A 17,990-nucleotide genomic window follows, 5' to 3' on the forward strand; every position below is an offset into this window, starting at 1 on the left:
ATAGTCAATATCCTCCTATCATGAGTACCCTAATAATAACTTTATTCTGAGAGCTTCTGTCTTTAAGAATGAAAAAATATTGGTAATAGTTTTAAAAAAGACTTTTCAGATTGCCAGTTAATTTATATAATTTACCATTATGATATAGGATTAAATTTTTTTACTATTTTTAAGTTCCACACTTGCAAAAACGCTGAGATGAGTCTGTAATTAATGAAACACCCGTTGTTTTTTAAATGAAAATTAAATATATATATATGCACTCACTTAATATTTTATCTACTCAGAGGTGTATACTAGAGTCTGGACTCGAAAGCAGGTGGGTTTGAACTAGGTTGATTTTTCTTATGGAGGGGGTTGAGTTTTTGTTCCTCAAATTTTCAAACTACAGTCACACATGGACCTGAAAAGTCCCGAGCTTCACACATAGATAGCAGTTTTTTTGTTTGTTTTTTTAATTCACCTCATTTTCAGTTTGATCAACATTCAAAAGGCAGCTGTTAAAACTTCATGTATACCTGTTCTTTAGTTTGTGATTTATTTTCCTAAGTTAACCGCTACTTTTATTATTTTGAAAACAATAGATAAAAAAAATTCATTTTTTTAATTTTACACTGTTTCTTGATGGGAAAAAATACCGATCACAGCAATGGCTTGAAAATTGTTATGGGGATTTCGCTTCGTAAAGCAAATAAAAAATAATAATTTAAAAAAAAAACAATTTTGAATGAAAAAAAAGTGTTTTCTTTGCTAAAGCCGGGACTTTTCAGCCCATGTGTTAAATATTCATAACTATTTTTCGACTAAAAATCCTCCTTATACAACTCAAACAATCCATGGGAAGAGTGTCACACACATGGCTCTGGGTCAGACTTAACTTAAACATGGAACAAGGTAAACTCAGGTTTTATTTAGACTTGGAACCAGAAGGAATCAGATTTGACTTGGATTTGGAAAAGGACTTGAAGGCAAGGAAGGTAGGATTTAGAAGTTTGCAATTCTGATTGGCTTAAAATTAGAAGCTGCTACATGCTCCTCCAGGCACACAGCTAGTTTGAACATGCCGCCCCCCCCCCTCCTAGTTAAAAGAGAAGATTAAGGGCGACTACGTCACAACAACAACACCATATTATAGCTCAGTGTTAGGAACATAGTCTTCCTTGTTTTTAGATTGAATTGTTTATTTTTCCCTGGGCCGCTCTTTCCCTAAAGTCCTTTAGTATTAAGTATACTTGATCAGTTATAAGAAGAATGATGTTGAGTGATTATAAATTAAATCATTACTCATTTTCCTAAATAAGGTGATAATTTGATAAAAGTAAAGTTGGACTAGAGTATTTTAACAATTTTTCACCTGTCAAAAGTTTTAAAAAAAACACTTTTTCATTCAATAAGTATGCATATACTTGTTAATTAGGAGTGCAATGCTCTCAGGATTGGATTTTTTCCAAATAAAAGTGACTAGAGATTTATATTTACCAGTTGTACAGGTGTTTCTTTACAAATATTATTAAGCAGCTACTTTAGATACTGATATATTACATATATTAATATACAAAAGAGTTATCTCCGAGTGGATTCATTTATTTAAAAAAGAGGATTTCTATAACATGGGAATGAATATTCGAACACAATAGGAGTCTATCTACACTATAATCATCACTATTAAGCAAAAATCATGTAATAATATAACTAAATATTCTAATAATAATATCTTGATATTAGTAGTGATGAGATTTTAAAGTTCGAACCGAGTTAGATTCCTATTTTTTCTAAATATGTACATTTGTTCATCTCCCTCTCAGAACTTTCAAACTGTTATGAAAAATTTGAAGATAATGTTTAATTAATGTGACATATCTCTGAACAAATGACTATTGTGTCAAAACTATTGGAGTATTTATCAAAGTTAGTCCTCAAATACTACTAATAAATAAATACTAGCCCCCCACTTATTATTTTTTTTTTTTTTTTTTTGTATTTGTGCTTTTTCATTTATTGAATGAGGGTGATATACATAATTTGATTTTCGATATTGGGTTTTGTAGATTTATTTTGTAGTTTTTGAATTAGTTTGTCCTTCTTCTCACGTCAAGAATAATACAGGAGATTGAAGTCGGAAAAGTATAAGTAAGTAAATAGCATTACAAACTTTTGCAATACTTGCCTTGAAGTATTCAATCACCAAGTATATTTCCTACAGTAACACATAAAGGCTCTTGACAAGAATAAACCTTCAATTGAGATTGGGTATTATTTTACACTAGTGTGAAAATATTTTGGACGTACATAGGATCTTGTAGGTAAGAAGGTAACTTATTTCCGGGGTATAAATTTATTTTGCTATCGAAGGGTATCTACATGAAGTAGTGAGGGCCGTGACTAGGGTGTTTCATTAATGTTGGGGGAGGAAGGGATTATTGACAAAATCTTTGAAAATTTTGAAGTAAGGTTTTTGTGAAAATGCCAAATCTGCAAAATCTAAGGGTTATTTTTTGGAAGAGTAGAAATTTGACAGAATGAGAAAAGACGAATTAAAAAAAATATATATAATAACATTTAAAGTTTTTTCCCCGTGAAGATGACTTTTTGATCATTTCGACAAAAATATTTCTTTCAAGAAAGACACAATTTTAAATTCAGAAAATTATTGATTTCAAAATTTTGAGAACAAAAAATACTTCTTACCTTTAGTTAGTTTAGATGTAAATTGTAACACCTAAATGCCACAGATTTACAAGAGTATTTAAATAAAATAATTTCTTTGCTAACGAAATTTCTGTGAAAATAAGATCTGTTTTTGATTCAACACTCTTAGATCAGGGTGCTCTCGTCAGAATATTTGTTGATGCATTCAGGCGATTGGTTTTATTATAATTTTCTCCAAATCTCTTCTTTTTTTTTTTTGTTTTTTTTTAAATAAATTTCGAACCCTATTTTATATTTCATTTGACGACTCTTAAAATATTCATCGCAAGAGTCCCTTTGTCACAGTCTTTATGTATATAATTAACAAAAAAAGGTCTCTGATTCATCAATTTTTTATGGATCTTTCTTTCAGGAATCCCCAAATAGTTTTTTAAACCTCTGATTTGTATTATTTTAATGTAGGTTTTAAGCATTAATTATGATATAGGATCCACAGTCTTAAGACTTTTCATGAGTCAAATAAACAATGGCTTAAGAGTCAAGTTCAAGGCGTGAGTCTTAGCTATCAATTACAAGTCAAGACACAATTATTTGATTGTGAAATCAAGTCGGGTCAAAAGTCTTCAAAATATGGACTCAAATCCAATTCGAGTTGCGGTATAACCTAATAGCGGTTTCAAGAGTTACATGCGACTCTTATCTAGATCTCTAGTGGCTCCTTGGAAAAAAAAATATAAAAGTATGATAAATAATGTTTTAAAAAAATTACAAATATGCAAATTGACCTTTTTGAGAATTTTAATTTTCTGTGGATCTTCATAGAATTAATATTTACTTTTTTGTAACAAGAACCATGTCAATTATTATTTGCTATACGTTAAAGTGAAAATTATAACGCTATTGTTACATTTATTAACTTTTTTTCAACAGCTAAAGTTTAATGTAAATTCTTAGCATTTGATCTATTCTTCCATACTCAAAATTTTATTAACTTTTTCACTAATACTCGGAAATACTTTACGTAAAAAATTGGACGGAGAGTCATCCAAACATATTAAAATTTTGAAAAAATATACCTATATCTATAAACTTAATTTTAAATAAGTGTTTCCAGGAGTTTTGAAAAGATTTATATTCAAATTCTAAATAATATTCATTTTGTAAAAGACCTGATTTGGTTTTTTTATTGTAATCAATCCTCAAAAAGAACTGAAAACTTTTAACAATGCTATCTATTTTTAATCAATAACATAAAATATGTTAACAAAAATGAGTAATTATTTTAAATACATAATAATCCAATATGAAATATATAATGTAATCTCTTTATGAGAATTAATGAGATAAATTGATGAATGGTCAACCTTTTAACTAATGGAATTATTAGAATAAAATTTAATTGACATTATTTAGTTATATATAGCCATGGTATAACAATATAATTTAATTAAGAACCATTAATTTCAACCATATACATAAAAATAAAAAACTCATTTTACTTTCTTTAAATTATCACAAAAGGCAGTTGATAAAGTAAATTAAATAGAATTTTTCATGTTTTAAATCAGTGATTCTCAACCTTTTCATCAGAGTGGAGACCTATAGCAATTTTTTACTCCATTCATCCAACGCCTCTTTTCCCCAGAAGAAACCCAAACAATATAACTGTAGTTTCTATTACTTATATACTTTTGTAAGTGGACCATTTTGCAGAGTGTAAGTGTGTTTTTTTACCTATTTGTCGTGGTTTCATCAAGATTGATTGACAGACTGTAATATACGTATACATATATCTATCCAAGTGTGTAACTTCACATATTCGGGACTTGGACATGAAATTACCTTTAGAATCTGGACTTGATCTTGAATTACAAGGCAGAGTCTACCTGAAATTTCAGCGAGTCCACTGGGTTGTTGCCCACACCCTTACAATAATTTATTTACTATTGATGTAATGTCCTGCAGAGCAAAAAGGTTGGGACACACTGTATTTTATAACAATCGAAGAATGTAAAATTAAAGCCCTGCTCAAAAATGAAACAACTTCTCTCAATCTCAGAAGTTAAAATGCAGGATTATTTTTTTGTTTTATATATAAAAAAAGATATGATATAAAAATGGAATGTAAATTGGCTGTCATTGTAGCTAAAACTGTTTTCATTACTGTTTTATTCCTCATTATAAAAGCTTTTATTTAAAAATAATCCAACAACTCTCACACTGCTACAAGAATAATTCAGCTTCTTTTGACTAAGCAGTTATTTCCCATGGAACGATTATAAATGTCTTGTTTTTTTATTTGATCATGAAATATTTGATAGACTATCGTTAAACATAATGACAAGGGGTTCTCAAAATGTGGGATCTAAAAAGTTCTCCTATATTAGAATGAGGATTGTGCAACCAAATGTTCTCATTTGTGCGGACATTCCTCTTTTATACATCTTGTCTGGGACGTCCAAGTACTTTTATATATAATTATCCCAGCTCTTAAATCGAAAGTTATCTGACTTAAATGCTTTAGTCTGACTCAAATCATTGAACCAATTAGTGCATCGAAGGCTAACGTCATTATTAGCAAAAAAAAATATATTGGTCAAAATTTACTTGTTTTGTCCGCTAGAGGTATTATTATTTCAAACCTTTTGGAGAATCATTTCCTGTTCTCTTGTTAAGTACTCTACTGTTTCTACTTTTATTTACTTCATTATTTCATCATTCATTTACTTTTTGCTTGAACAAATATGGAGAAAGAATTATGATTCAAAATGATTTTCACAACATAATGGTGAGCAGGTTTCCAATTAGGAAGATACTTAAGATTTTATATCCATTTTTTTCTTCTTGCGACTTAAATTGGATTTTTGGGAATGGGAAATTTAAAAAAGCGAAGATTTCCTTCAATGAAAATCCATTATTTTGGAGAAATTTGCTTCAAACTTGATTTATAATAATATGTAAATATAAAATATTTAAGACTAGAATAAATTATATGCATATTATTACTTATTCAAACTTGTCAATACTACGTGGAACGCACAATAAATAAATGTATGACGACATAGAAAAGCTACATCTTCCAAAAAAATATTATGACAAATGTTTTTGACCATACTATTTCTACAGGCTAACGGTGCTCGATGCGCTACTTGGTTTAGTGCTTTAGGTCAGAATAAAGCATAATTATGATTCCGATACTATAAACTATGGTTTTAATTAATAGTTTATGTTTCTGGTTTATTTTAAAGAAAAATATATAAATCTGTCCAAAATGTTGATTTGTTTGAAATTATTTTAGATTAATCTTAGACAAAAGACGTGATATAACAATGAAATCTGCAAGAAATGAAAAAGCACATATACAGAATTTTAGACGAATCAAAATTAGAGATAATAAAAAACATTTTTGATAGATATAAATGACGACTCTTTCCCGTATAGTCTCTTTAGTCTCACTCAGAGCCCTATAAGAAGAGCTACGACACCAAGCAAACTGCTGACGTCAGCTGACAATCAGCTGAAATAAATTTGTGGCCTTATTCAAATCTTATTAACTGTGAAGACACACAAAATAATTTTTCCAATTAATCTACCTGAAATCCCAAAATTAGGATATAAATGCCTTCGTGTAGCGCTGTTAAATAATCAAGCAAATCTAGCGACAAAGATGCCATGCTTTTTTCCTTTCCAAAAGATAAGAGTATATCAAAGAAATGGATACTTCGAATTTTACAATGAAGAAAAGATTGAGCGTCTTGAATTCATTTTTGTTAACTCTCACGACTTAACTGAAATGAATTCCTTCGCTTATTTGGTTGGCTATTGCTTAGGTAAAACATTTTAGAGTCATTCTCATTGTAATGAATGCAAGTCATTCTATATTGATGAAGAAAAGTGGACAAGGGATTGGACCAGCCTAATATCCTTACGTTATACGCCTTCAAATAGATAAACTTTTTCCTTATAAAATCGATTTTTTTATATTATAAGTTTAGAAAATCAAGTTTTCTTGGGATTCTTCAAGCTAAACCATTATTCAGTTCATTTTAGATTAAAATTTTGGTATGTGTTGTCACATGCAATTGCTTCATTGTCTATAGCTTCCTCTAAAAATTAATGGAAAATTTAAGACTAAAATATAATATAAATTCCAGTAACTCCTTCGACAGCAAAAACCAATAACTAAAATTGAATTTTGAACAAAAGTTTATAAAGCAACATAAATTTAAAAATGTAAAATAATTGTTAAAAATTGGAAGTCCATTAGAATAAATATTTAATGAAAACGGTAATTCTTTATAGCCATAACACCTTAATTTAATTCATAATTGTGGTCATTTATAATTGCAAGCAAATATTTTCTGTAAATGTTAGTTTTCATATTTATTGAGTATATGTATAATAGAAAAAGTCATCTAATCTTAAGTCGTACTCGTAATATTATGTAATTTGAATTAGTTTTTAAACTAATTCGAACGGATTATGTTTTAAAAAATGTAAAGTTTTCATTTAATAAAGATTTTATTAGGTTTTACCTACATTCAATGTAATGAATTTAATTTGTTTAAGGCCTCAATTGTAGTTAGATAAGGTTGACGCAAGGTGGCGCTCAAGTCTATTGTCGCAACTCCTATTATAGGGCTCTGGTCTGACCAAGTGCACTTCTTTTTGGATATTAAAATATTATCACTTTTATAAGAATTAATAAATAAATTGAAATCTTACAAAATTAAGGGAATATGGGCCGTAAGTCCAAACCGTCGTTATCCATTATGTTGAGTGAGAAATTTGGCATGAGTAAATTAATATATATATATTATCCGCAAGATGGTGTAACAGTATGTAGATGGGGAGGGGTGCAACATAAATAAATTCAAAATGCCTCGTAAAAAATAAACTTTTCTTTCTCTCCAAATATAATCATGAATTTGAATTTTCAAATAAGAAATAAATTAATATATTTAATGATATTAATTATTAAGGGAGTTGTATTATTTTGTAGCAAGACAGAACCCCTCTCGATTATTTTGTAAACAAATAAAGATCATTTCACATTGAGTATGCGTGTGATAGTGACAATAATACAACTGATGAAGGAGAGATAATAATGATAAAACGAGATTAAAAGAGCTTGGAAGAGCACACACCAAGTTTCAGCCAGATCGGTCTATTTGTGTCTGTTTGGTATTCGATTGAATCGAAGACGTGGAGTGATTTTCAGAAAATGAACGAAAAAGAATTTCGTGTGCTGATTAAACATTACTTTATAAAAGACATAACGCCTCAGGAGACCAGAAAGAGACTCTGCACCTTTAATTATAACAGTTTATATGGTTTTAAAAAATATGGAGTGCCCATATGGGCACAAGTGACTCTGAACGTTCTGAACACCACGGTTGAGGTGAACACTCCAGAAATCATGGATAAAATCCATAAAATGCTGATGGGTGAGAGAAGATTGAAGGTGTGTAAGATTGCTAGTGATGTGGGCATCTCGAGTTGGACCCCTATTTCCAATAATTTTGCGACCACAACTGCTGCTGAGGTGTGAGCTCGTGCATTGTCGTGATGGAAAATGACTTTTTTTGTGGTCCAATCCTTGGAGTTTTTCTTACAGCTCGGTTTTCAAATGGCCCAATAACAATGAATAATATGCACCTGTAATATAATCTACTACAATCTTTCCGGCCGATTCCTCGATTAAAACGAATGACAAACAGAAATAAATAAACTGATCGGTCTGAAAGTTTGTGTGTGTGTTTTTTTTATCTTTTTTTTCCAAGAGATGCTACTAACAAAACTTAACCTCAATACGCAGCAGTAGCGACATCTCTCAGACTTTGCATGGACTTTTCAAACGATCCTCGTAGTATATCAGCTAAATAAAGAAACATATTTTTATAAAAGCAAATGTTAGTACATTCTGTTACAACAATAACTTTATTCAACATGAAAATATATCCGTGTCTTTATTTTCTAATAATGTTTGAATTGTACAAATCAATGGATGGAAGTGAGTCATGATGACAAGGACTTCAAATGTCATTGTAACATGATGTAGTAGTATTCATACTCATAAATTATATTGTATGATTGTTTAATTCCACTTATCATTTACATATGAATCCAAATAAAACACTTTTGAAATGTATTAGATAAATGAATTTATGAGTATTTGTCTATGAACTCATTTTTAGCATTCATTTTGATCTAGCTATATGTGGGTACGATATCAGTAAAATATTGTTAAATATATATATCTAGTCACGCCTTCTTTCAATAAATCTCATAATGTAAAATTACTCTAAGCATATAATTGATCTTTCTAAGTAGCTAGAGTTGCATGAAATATGAACTCCAGTAAAGTAATAATGAGCACCGCTCGGAACGGCGCTCTAAATTTTTGAGCAAGAGCTTAGAATAAAGACCGAAAGCGGGAGCGCGCTCATCATTTTCGAAGAGCGATAAAATCGCTCGAATTTTCGCTCATTTAAATAAGTTTTTTTTTACTTTTTCTGTTTTTACCTCTTGTATCTCAAGATAGGCTATAATTTTTTTTCATAGCTGTATCTGTGACTGTCAACTGTTTTCAGTTGACGAGTTTGCCTCAGATATCGGTTCCACCCGAGACACCACTAGCTCTTTCCTTTGTGAAGATACCATTGGAAGATAAATCTTTTTTTTTTTTGTAAACGGATTTTCTGAACTGAAATACGATTTTCTTATATTTTTATGCAGTAAATTGACATAAGATCTCAAAATCTCACTCCATCATAAGATACAAGCTCAAGCTAATTATCAGGCTTAACTGGATGATATTGCACCAAACCCCGTAAATAAATATACCCTTAGACAATGCTTCTCAAAAATTTTGTGCCCAAGGCACCAAAAGACAAGTAAAAATTTCATGACACCCCTGTTTTAATTAAACCAATCATTTGTATTATTAAAAGCTATTGCAAATAATGTATAGTTGTCACAAGTGTAAGTACACTCATAAAGAGTTGTGAAATACAAATACACCTATAGGAGCGAAAAATGAGCACCTCTCATGTTTAATTGAGCAAGAGTTGAAGCGTGCTTATTGCTAAAAAAAAACAACGAGCGGGAGCGCGCACATAATTTATTTAGCAGACTAAAGCTCTGCCTGCCAGTATGTAATTATAAAAGAAACACAAAATTAACGTGGTAATCCTGACGATTATAATCATGTTTAGGAGAAGAGAAGCGAACTGGTCATGGCGTGCTATTAGATTAGCAGTGAGTAAGTAAAAAATACAAAAAAGTCCTACTCCGTAGCTAGATAGGAAGAAATTACTCCATCGTTGATACTCAATTTTAATCCAAGTCTATCGATTATTTTATATTGTAGCTTCCCTTGCCAAACAGCAATATTGATCTCCGTCATTCATGAACACCACACGCACTAGTGATTGCTTTATACTAACATGTTCTCTCCCCAAAAATTAAATAATGATGATAACACCTTTGTAAAATAAAAAACACTCTTCATATTGATACTTGAAAAAAATATCGAACGTGTTAGGGTCATAGTATTTGCATCTCTATAAATAACATATGTGACATGAGTCATGACTCCCAATTTTATGACGTAATTACTATAAATATGTTTAAGACATATAATGCTGGAAACCTGGGAGCGATGCCTCAAGTGCATCCCCCTCAAATGGACTAGAAGAACTGAGAAATAACAACAATAACATAATCTAAGTTCAAAAGCCCATTTATCGACCATTTGTCATATTTTTATGGGGGAAAAAGTATTTATTAGATCTAAATAGTCAAACGTATACCTATATTAAAAAAATCAGGCCTGTAAAATTTTTTTTTCTATAAAAATTTGACAAATGGTCTTTTGATGTTATGTTATGTCATTCTAGTAATTTCTCAGTTCTTCTACCTCATTTGTAGGAGGGCGTTTGAGCCTTTGCTTACAGGTTTCTAGTATTATATGTATAAGAAAAGGACAACATACCTATGTCGCCCGCCATCGGACACTTAAATCAGAATGAAGATAAATTAAATTTATCTTCCTTAGGTCAAGTTTGTCTGGTGGGGTAGAAACAATTATAACTGGCATATCTTGTCTCTAGGTATCATTGAGGTGATACATGGTGTATTTCCCCTTCTTAGCCTTAATCATGAATTTGGAAAATAGACACGCGTTTTATTTACACTGATATAAAATAACAAAAAACAGCCCGTAATTCTAATCACATTCCCCCGTGATTTCCTCATCACAAACAAACCCGTTAAGTGTTCAAGGCTTCTCCCTCTTTGATCTTGCAGTGGGTTAATTCTAGCTTACTTCTTCACTTTGATCGTTTGTTCCTTCACCTTATGTCCTTTATATGACGAGGAAATAAGTCAATGTCGAGGCCTATCTTCGTATTAACTGCTATGACAGTGCCTTCTTTCGTTCTTTCCGTGCATCTCGCTTTAGGTGGCTTTATTCTGACCATTTTTAAAACTCATTGTATTGCGGGACAAAGTGCGTTCCGTTTAAGCAAAATTTTCCATTTTTCAAGAGACGGTTGGCAACCCTACTCACCACAGGGAAGTGGCCTAGCAGCTTCCCTCAAAATCAGAACACCTGCCTTCTGATTATGTCCCCACTCACCTCTGTATTCACTTCACCGAATCTTCTCCATCTCAATCTACTATATTGATCCCTAAACACATCAAGTCCTAAAAGGTACGTCTCATCCATTTATTGCATGTATTTTGTCTCTAGGCCATACTTCTTGAGAACATTTCTCTCTTTCCCTTTTTCAATCTTTCCCAAGTTGATCGGTTGCTTCCGCCACTTCCTTATCCCTTAACAAGGCGTAGGCCAGAACAGATTTCATAATTTGTGGAGCACAATTCAAACCGAATCCAAGACGAGACATTTTATACCACTTTCCCTTGTAATTCACATTCATTACTTTTGAGAATTCCAGAAGAGTGCTATTATGTGTGAACTCCCTCCACTCTCGTAGTTTTTCCCCGAATACATCCACATCTGCACTACTGCATCTACATAGTCGTTCAACTCCCTGAAGTCCAAAACAGTTATCACCTTCCCTTTTCTTCTTTGACGTACATGCGGAGAATTACATCACTATCCGTCCTAGAGATGACTTCTAGCCAATCGTTTTGGATCAATTTATTTATCTCTTGGTCGAATTTTCCCTTAATCCTATCAGGGATTGTATACTGCCCAACTAAATTCTTGAGTCTCGATTCCTTCTTCCACTCCCACTTCACCGTCCACTCAACATCCTCGAATCTTACAACAAAGTTTCCCCACGAACACTCTACAACCTCTCTTCGTTCATCACTGACGTGCAGGGTTCAAGCACTACCATTCCCTTGTCCACAATAACCTTACACCTCTCCAGAATATCGTTGCCAATAATCATCTCCAATCCTTAAACTAATTTTCCCTTGTAAGACCCTTACAAGGTGTAACTGGCCTCTAATCTCAATTGGTACAATTGCTTCCTCACTGCAATCCAGAATTAATCCATCCACGGCTATAGCCCATCTCTTATATGTGATCTGCTCTTCATCCCAAGCACTCGCTCTTACATCTGTAAATAAAGGGTGTCGATTAGTTACTATGGTAAACATTTTGACAATATAAGTGTATTTTTTTTAAAGTTTGACATCAACAGCTATCATAATTTACCATACTCTTATTTTTTACGTTAATGCTCGAAAGAGTCCGCCCAAATTTCCTCGTTAAATCGACACATTACATATAAATATACCTACGAGTGTGTAGGCCAGCCCCTTTTAAATCCTGATTTCGCACCACCATACATTTATAAACAGGGACAGTTTTAAACTGAGAGGAGCATATGGTCAAGATATATGTGCATGACTCTTTTATGTATATATATTATTAGAGCTGGGATGGTACGCTAAGCCCACGGTTCGGAACAAACTACGGTACACCATTCACGGTATGCGGTTCGGTACGGTATAATAGTAAAATGTTTTGTTTTGTTTATTTTTTTAAATAATTAAGTTTACCAAGTTTTTTTGATATTTTATTCCTTAATAATTTATTTTCTGTACAAATAAATTATTCCTAAATAAGTACTCTAATAAACCAAGTTTGACATAAAATATACACGCGTTGTATAATACTATTATTCATGAATATATAAAAAATTGCAAAAAGGTGAACTTCTCTACATTTTTTGGCAATAAACAATACCGATTAGCATTTATAATATCGCCAGCTTCCTAAAAACTGATTTCGCTTGACCTGTAGTTGCGAGGTATCGTGAACCTAACTTGGAAACATTGGGAAATTTATTTGAATTACCCCTCCACCATACCAATGGGTTTTCGTCAACTTGGATGTATTTTATCATTTTGTAAGTCATCACCTCTTTTTTGTATTAACAATTATAAATCTCACTTCACTATCTAAATATTTAATTTAAAAAAGAATAGCAAAATTTTATAATATCAAAATATATAATAAGTGATTATTAGACTTAGGATTTTTGAGCGATTTTTTTAGCCAAAATGAGAAAAAAAAGATTACTAAAATTTTTGAAAAAGGAGCACCCACAATATCAAAATTGAGTAATTTATATATGAAGAAAAATACGGGTTTATAAGAATAATTTAAAATAATTAGTTTATGAATAAATTATTTATCATAATTTATTCATAAATTTTGTTCGATCAGTATTGGTAGTTTGAAACATACTAAAAAACGTCTACATCAGTAGTTGAAGGAATTTAAAGTTGGTGATATCTACAGGAGTCTTGTTAGCTCTTATTTTTAGGACACTGGGACAAGTACCCCAAAATCCACACTTATACATATGTAGAACAGGACATTTTAAATCCTGATTTCTGACCGCCATGGGCTTTCTTTTCAATATAGAATAAATGATTATCAGAGACGGTGCAAGACCCTGTTTTTACATCTCATTTTTTTTACTACTTGAATATAATGTGACTTTTTTTGGAAATAAAATATGGGCCTCATCATTTTAATAAACAATTTTTTTTTTTTAATTATATATTTTTTTTAAAGTCAAGCCTTTTTCGCTCTTTTTCCTAAACTGTATTTATTTTGTATTCACTTCAGGTAAAGCCAATTCAAAACATTTCAAGTAGCATCCTATTTTTTTTACTCTAATACTCCAAGAAGTATCCCCCTTTCCGTGGCACCAGCACTGGGGATAACACATTATTATTATAAAGATTATAAATCCTAAGCATTTTTTAGCGCGGGAGTTTTATTGTTATTAAAAACGTAAGGAGTGTTTTTTCGTTGTTTTTTTATAAAGCTGCTATTATTACACTTTCACTTTTGAGGTGAGAGCATCTAAGAATACCTATAGTAATGACCAATGATGTAAATCTGGTGTGTTTTTTAGCCGGCCCGTTAATTTGTAATTGGTAGTATAAAGAATGAATTTTCTTTTTTTAGCAGTTGTCATTATTATTTAATTCCTGAGTAGTAAACATAGATTTAATTATATTCAAAACCTGTTTGAACCTTCGTATGTGCGTAGAAAAGACGTAGTTAACCCTGAGTATTTGTTGCAGAGTTATGATTGTAAGTCCTTGTTGAACTCAGAGTATCGACGTCGGAGTAATTCTAGCAAATATCCTTGTTTATATCATTTTCTCCTTCCTCTCTTGACACAACTGATTTTAGCTGATCTAATGAAACGTCATACCCATTATTCTTTCTCTCCTCCAAAAGATTCTTCAAATTGTTAGGGTTGCCATGTTGATTTTCGGGTTTTTCTGTTTTTTTAACATGCCCATTCCACACTGGATTTTCACATTTGGTAATCACCATCACTAGTTGCTCATACAAAACGAAGAACAACACTGAACATTTGTTTTGAGAGTGATAAGTGTAAGTCCTTGTTGAATTCAAAGTAGAATTGAGGATAGAAATGGAAGTAATTCCCATCTATAAACTTGCTTGATACGGAGTAGGACTTGTACATATTTCCTTCATCTCACAGCCTGACAACCAAATACACTGTATATTTTTCTGTTAAAAAGGTAATGCCTTGTGAAAGCTAAGCTGCTCTCCTTCAAAATATTATTCAAGTTGTCAGGGTTACCATGTGTATTTTCGCTTTTTTTAACATAGCAAAAATGCTTACGATTTGCAGCCCTACATTTAATTATGTGTTATGAATGAGTGCGATCATCAAGTCTTTTAAGGCAGTTTAAAAGACAAAAATAATATGATAATGTACATTCACACTTGATATATATATGCATAATCATGACTATGACAGTCAACGAAATTAAGAAGCAGACAAAGATTCATTATGTGACACTTCATGATTAAAGTATTTTTATTTTTTATTAATAATCAGTAGACATGATGTGGAGAATTGTACTATGTTTTGTGCCCTGCATATTATATATCCCTACTTTTGGAGTGAATGCCATGAGTCCAAACTACGTTCAAAAGCTTACAAATGAAGTATTAAAAGACTATAATCCTGCTGCAAGGCCAAACGATTTGAACGGAAATATTGGTAATGTTACTTTTGGGATCAGTCCCACTTGTTTAAATTTACGCTACTATGGATTGGTTTTCGGAAATATTTGGTACAAAATTAATTGGTATGATCCAAGACTTACTTGGAACTCAAGCTCAGGGGTGGAGAGTTTGAGTCTTCCAAATGATTTGATTTGGAAACCGGATATTGTTCCATTTTTTGGGTAAGGATTTCATTATAATATATTATATTTGACAATATTATTTACTTTCAAGTCATAGAAAACACCAAATGATGGCTTAATTTAAATAATTTCCAGTACAAAGAGTAATCCTTTAACTTTTTTTTATTAATTAGAATCCTCGTTTATATTTAAAATCTGGGTTTTTATTTTATATCGGTCAAAATAGAAGATTTTTGATTTTTTTCAAATATATATTTTTTTAGTTTTTGTCTATAAATTGAGAAACTTGTATTATTGATTTAAAGTAATTGTCTGACAGTTCTTGCTAATTCTGATGAATAAATAAATATTTTTTTCTATATGAAAACTTTAAAATTAGATTTGTAAAAATGTGGTTTTAGTACTTTTTCAATGAGGCAATACGTTTGCAACCCTCAATGGTCATAAGTTATAAATTTGTATTTTTTTCTGTTAAATGATCAATAGGTTATCCAATTTCCAATTTCATCTCTGAACTTGTTGATCCAAAAAAATTGTCAAGCCACTCAAATTGAAAATTCCAAAACTCATGTATCAAATACGATACGTATGATATTATAGAGTTAAAAATAATTGCAGATAGTTTATTTTAGTAAAATATGTAATCTCAACATGTTCTTGATAGCTCATTGTCAAAACTATTCCTTACTTATTTAACGAACTGATAAATATTATGTATCATTATTTGAGTATGTTATCCAAAAAATAAAAATAAACATGATTTCTTTTAAGGCGTGATGGAACTCACTACGACTCAAAATATCCAGTGAAAGTATTTCCCAACGGAATGGTTCTTTTTGTGCCAAGTGTGGAGTTTAAGCACCGTTGTTTCAGACAAACAAAAAGATCTGCTCGGAAGATCATTCGATGCAATGTGGAGTTTGGTTCTTGGACATATGACAGTGAAATAATGAATCTCAATTTCTTTGGAGGGAAAGCATCAGTGGACACATCTACCTACGACTTTGACTTTTGTCCAACAAAAGTAAGTTGTTTAACCCTTAATCATTTTCTTAATATTAATACATCAAATTCTGTGGAATCGTTTTTAAGATTTTACAGAGCACAGCAACACGGAAGGTCAAGAAGATTGAGGGCTATCCAAAGAGTTATGTGAGTCTGATATTTCATTTAAAATTGGTCAAAAGAGGGGCTGGAAAGAGGTTGAAGGGTCTTCGGAAAAAAGGTTTTTACAAGTCAGCTAATTAATTATACAACTCATCAACGTCAACTTTAACACAACTACTACTAATTTGAATCAAATAAATGCTTAAGTTGCTTTTACTAAGGATTATCATGCTCACTGTTCAACTTGAGCACTGCCAATATAATTATTATTACTAATAAAAATTCATTGAGCTATATTAATGTAAATATTCCCAATAAAGAATCATTTATAATTTATCTTTATTCAAAGTTTTAAAAAATAAATTTAATGGAATTGGAGAACATTTGTTGCATCTAATTTGACCTAAAGCTTCAAAACACGGTATTAGTTTGACTAGATTTATATTTTTTGTGAGACGTTATCAGGGGTGTCCGCAGGGCTTAGTCTCATAGTCTGTAGCCCCCTCCCCCAATTAAGGGATTTTTACTTTTTATTTAGAACTTTTTTTTTTTTTAATTTAAAATTTAATTTAATTTTTGATAATTTTCTTCAACAAATTAAATTTTTTGTGAATAGCTGTGGATTTAAAAAAAATCAAAAAAATTTAATATTTGATTTTTTTTTTAATTTAATATTTCAAATACTTTTCCGCAAAAAAAATAATTTTTTGTGAATAGTTCTAGATTTTTTATTTGTTTAATTTTTTTTTTAAATTTAATATTTAACATATTTTTCCCGAAAACAATTCATTTTTTGTAAATAGCTGTAGATTTTTGAATTTTTTTTACATAAAATTTAATATTCTAAATTTTTTTCTAAAATAAAAAATAATTTTTTGTGAATAGCTGTGGATTTAAAAAAAATCGAAAAAATTTAACATTTGATTTTTTTTTTTCATAAAATTTAATCCTTATAATATAATCCTATAATAAATAATATAATCATTTTCTCTTATGCCGTATGCAACTGTTTCTTCCCTTTGCAGAATTTAACTTGTTAATTCAACTAAAACAGTACATTCAAGGAGACTGCATGGTTGGTTATTTATGATTGAATATTCAACACTCCTAGTACAAACAATAGCGTCCGCAGAAATAAATTTATTTGGGGGAGGGGGAATTGGTGTTTGGAATTATTTTTGAAAATTTTGGAAAGAAACAAAGTTTAAATATGAAATTTCTTTGAAAAAAAAATGGGTATTAAGACTTTTTGTATCAAGTAAAGGTCAACGTCTTTATTTCTTAATACTAAATTACGATTTATTAAATGGATTTAGCTTATAAAGGGTTTTTGTCAGAAAAAAGGTCAGTAAAATGTCGGAAAAGGCTCAAATTTATCCTAATATAACCTGTTTATTCTATTTTGAGTAATAAATTAACGATTGCTAATAATTTGGGAATTTTAAATTGTAAATATGGATATAATTTCTTTTACAAGAAGACAGATGGACTTACAGCAAAAAATGCAAGTTATTGGAATCTTTGCTCTTTTTGACCAATTAGAA

The 17,990-nt window shown here is 30.7% G+C and overlaps 1 protein-coding gene across 3 annotated transcripts; it reads left to right on the forward strand.

Annotated features, from left to right (window-relative positions):
* The first annotated feature begins 1,997 nt into the window (after positions 1 to 1,997).
* LOC121118414 (acetylcholine receptor subunit beta-like 1) lies at positions 1,998 to 16,782 on the forward strand. Of its 3 annotated transcripts, XM_071888297.1 has the most exons (5): positions 2,065 to 2,130; positions 2,204 to 2,303; positions 15,027 to 15,378; positions 16,111 to 16,363; positions 16,432 to 16,782. In XM_071888297.1, exons 3-5 carry the CDS (start codon positions 15,032 to 15,034, stop codon positions 16,585 to 16,587), a joined length of 756 nt encoding a protein of 251 aa, XP_071744398.1. In that variant the 5' UTR covers positions 2,065 to 2,130; positions 2,204 to 2,303; positions 15,027 to 15,031; the 3' UTR covers positions 16,588 to 16,782. The 3 variants fall into 3 exon arrangements, with proteins under 3 accessions (XP_040568930.1, XP_071744398.1, XP_040568928.1); XM_040712996.2 differs by lacking the exon at positions 2,204 to 2,303 and having other exon boundaries at positions 1,998 to 2,130; XM_040712994.2 differs by lacking the exons at positions 2,065 to 2,130; positions 2,204 to 2,303 and having other exon boundaries at positions 11,411 to 15,378.
* Positions 16,783 to 17,990: the final 1,208 nt, after the last annotated feature.

This window comes from Lepeophtheirus salmonis, chromosome 5 (assembly GCF_016086655.4).
Source record: "Lepeophtheirus salmonis chromosome 5, UVic_Lsal_1.4, whole genome shotgun sequence".
In the NCBI taxonomy this organism is placed as follows: Eukaryota; Metazoa; Arthropoda; class Copepoda; order Siphonostomatoida; family Caligidae; genus Lepeophtheirus; species Lepeophtheirus salmonis.

Coding starts and splice junctions, on each gene's coding strand:
- LOC121118414 (XM_040712996.2), top strand. CDS start 15,032: ATGATGTGGAGAATTGTACTATGTTTTGTGCCCTGCATATTATATATC. Junction 15,379..16,110: donor GATATTGTTCCATTTTTTGG/GTAAGGATTTCA, acceptor ATTTCTTTTAAG/GCGTGATGGAACTCACTACG. Junction 16,364..16,431: donor TTGACTTTTGTCCAACAAAA/GTAAGTTGTTTA, acceptor ATCGTTTTTAAG/ATTTTACAGAGCACAGCAAC.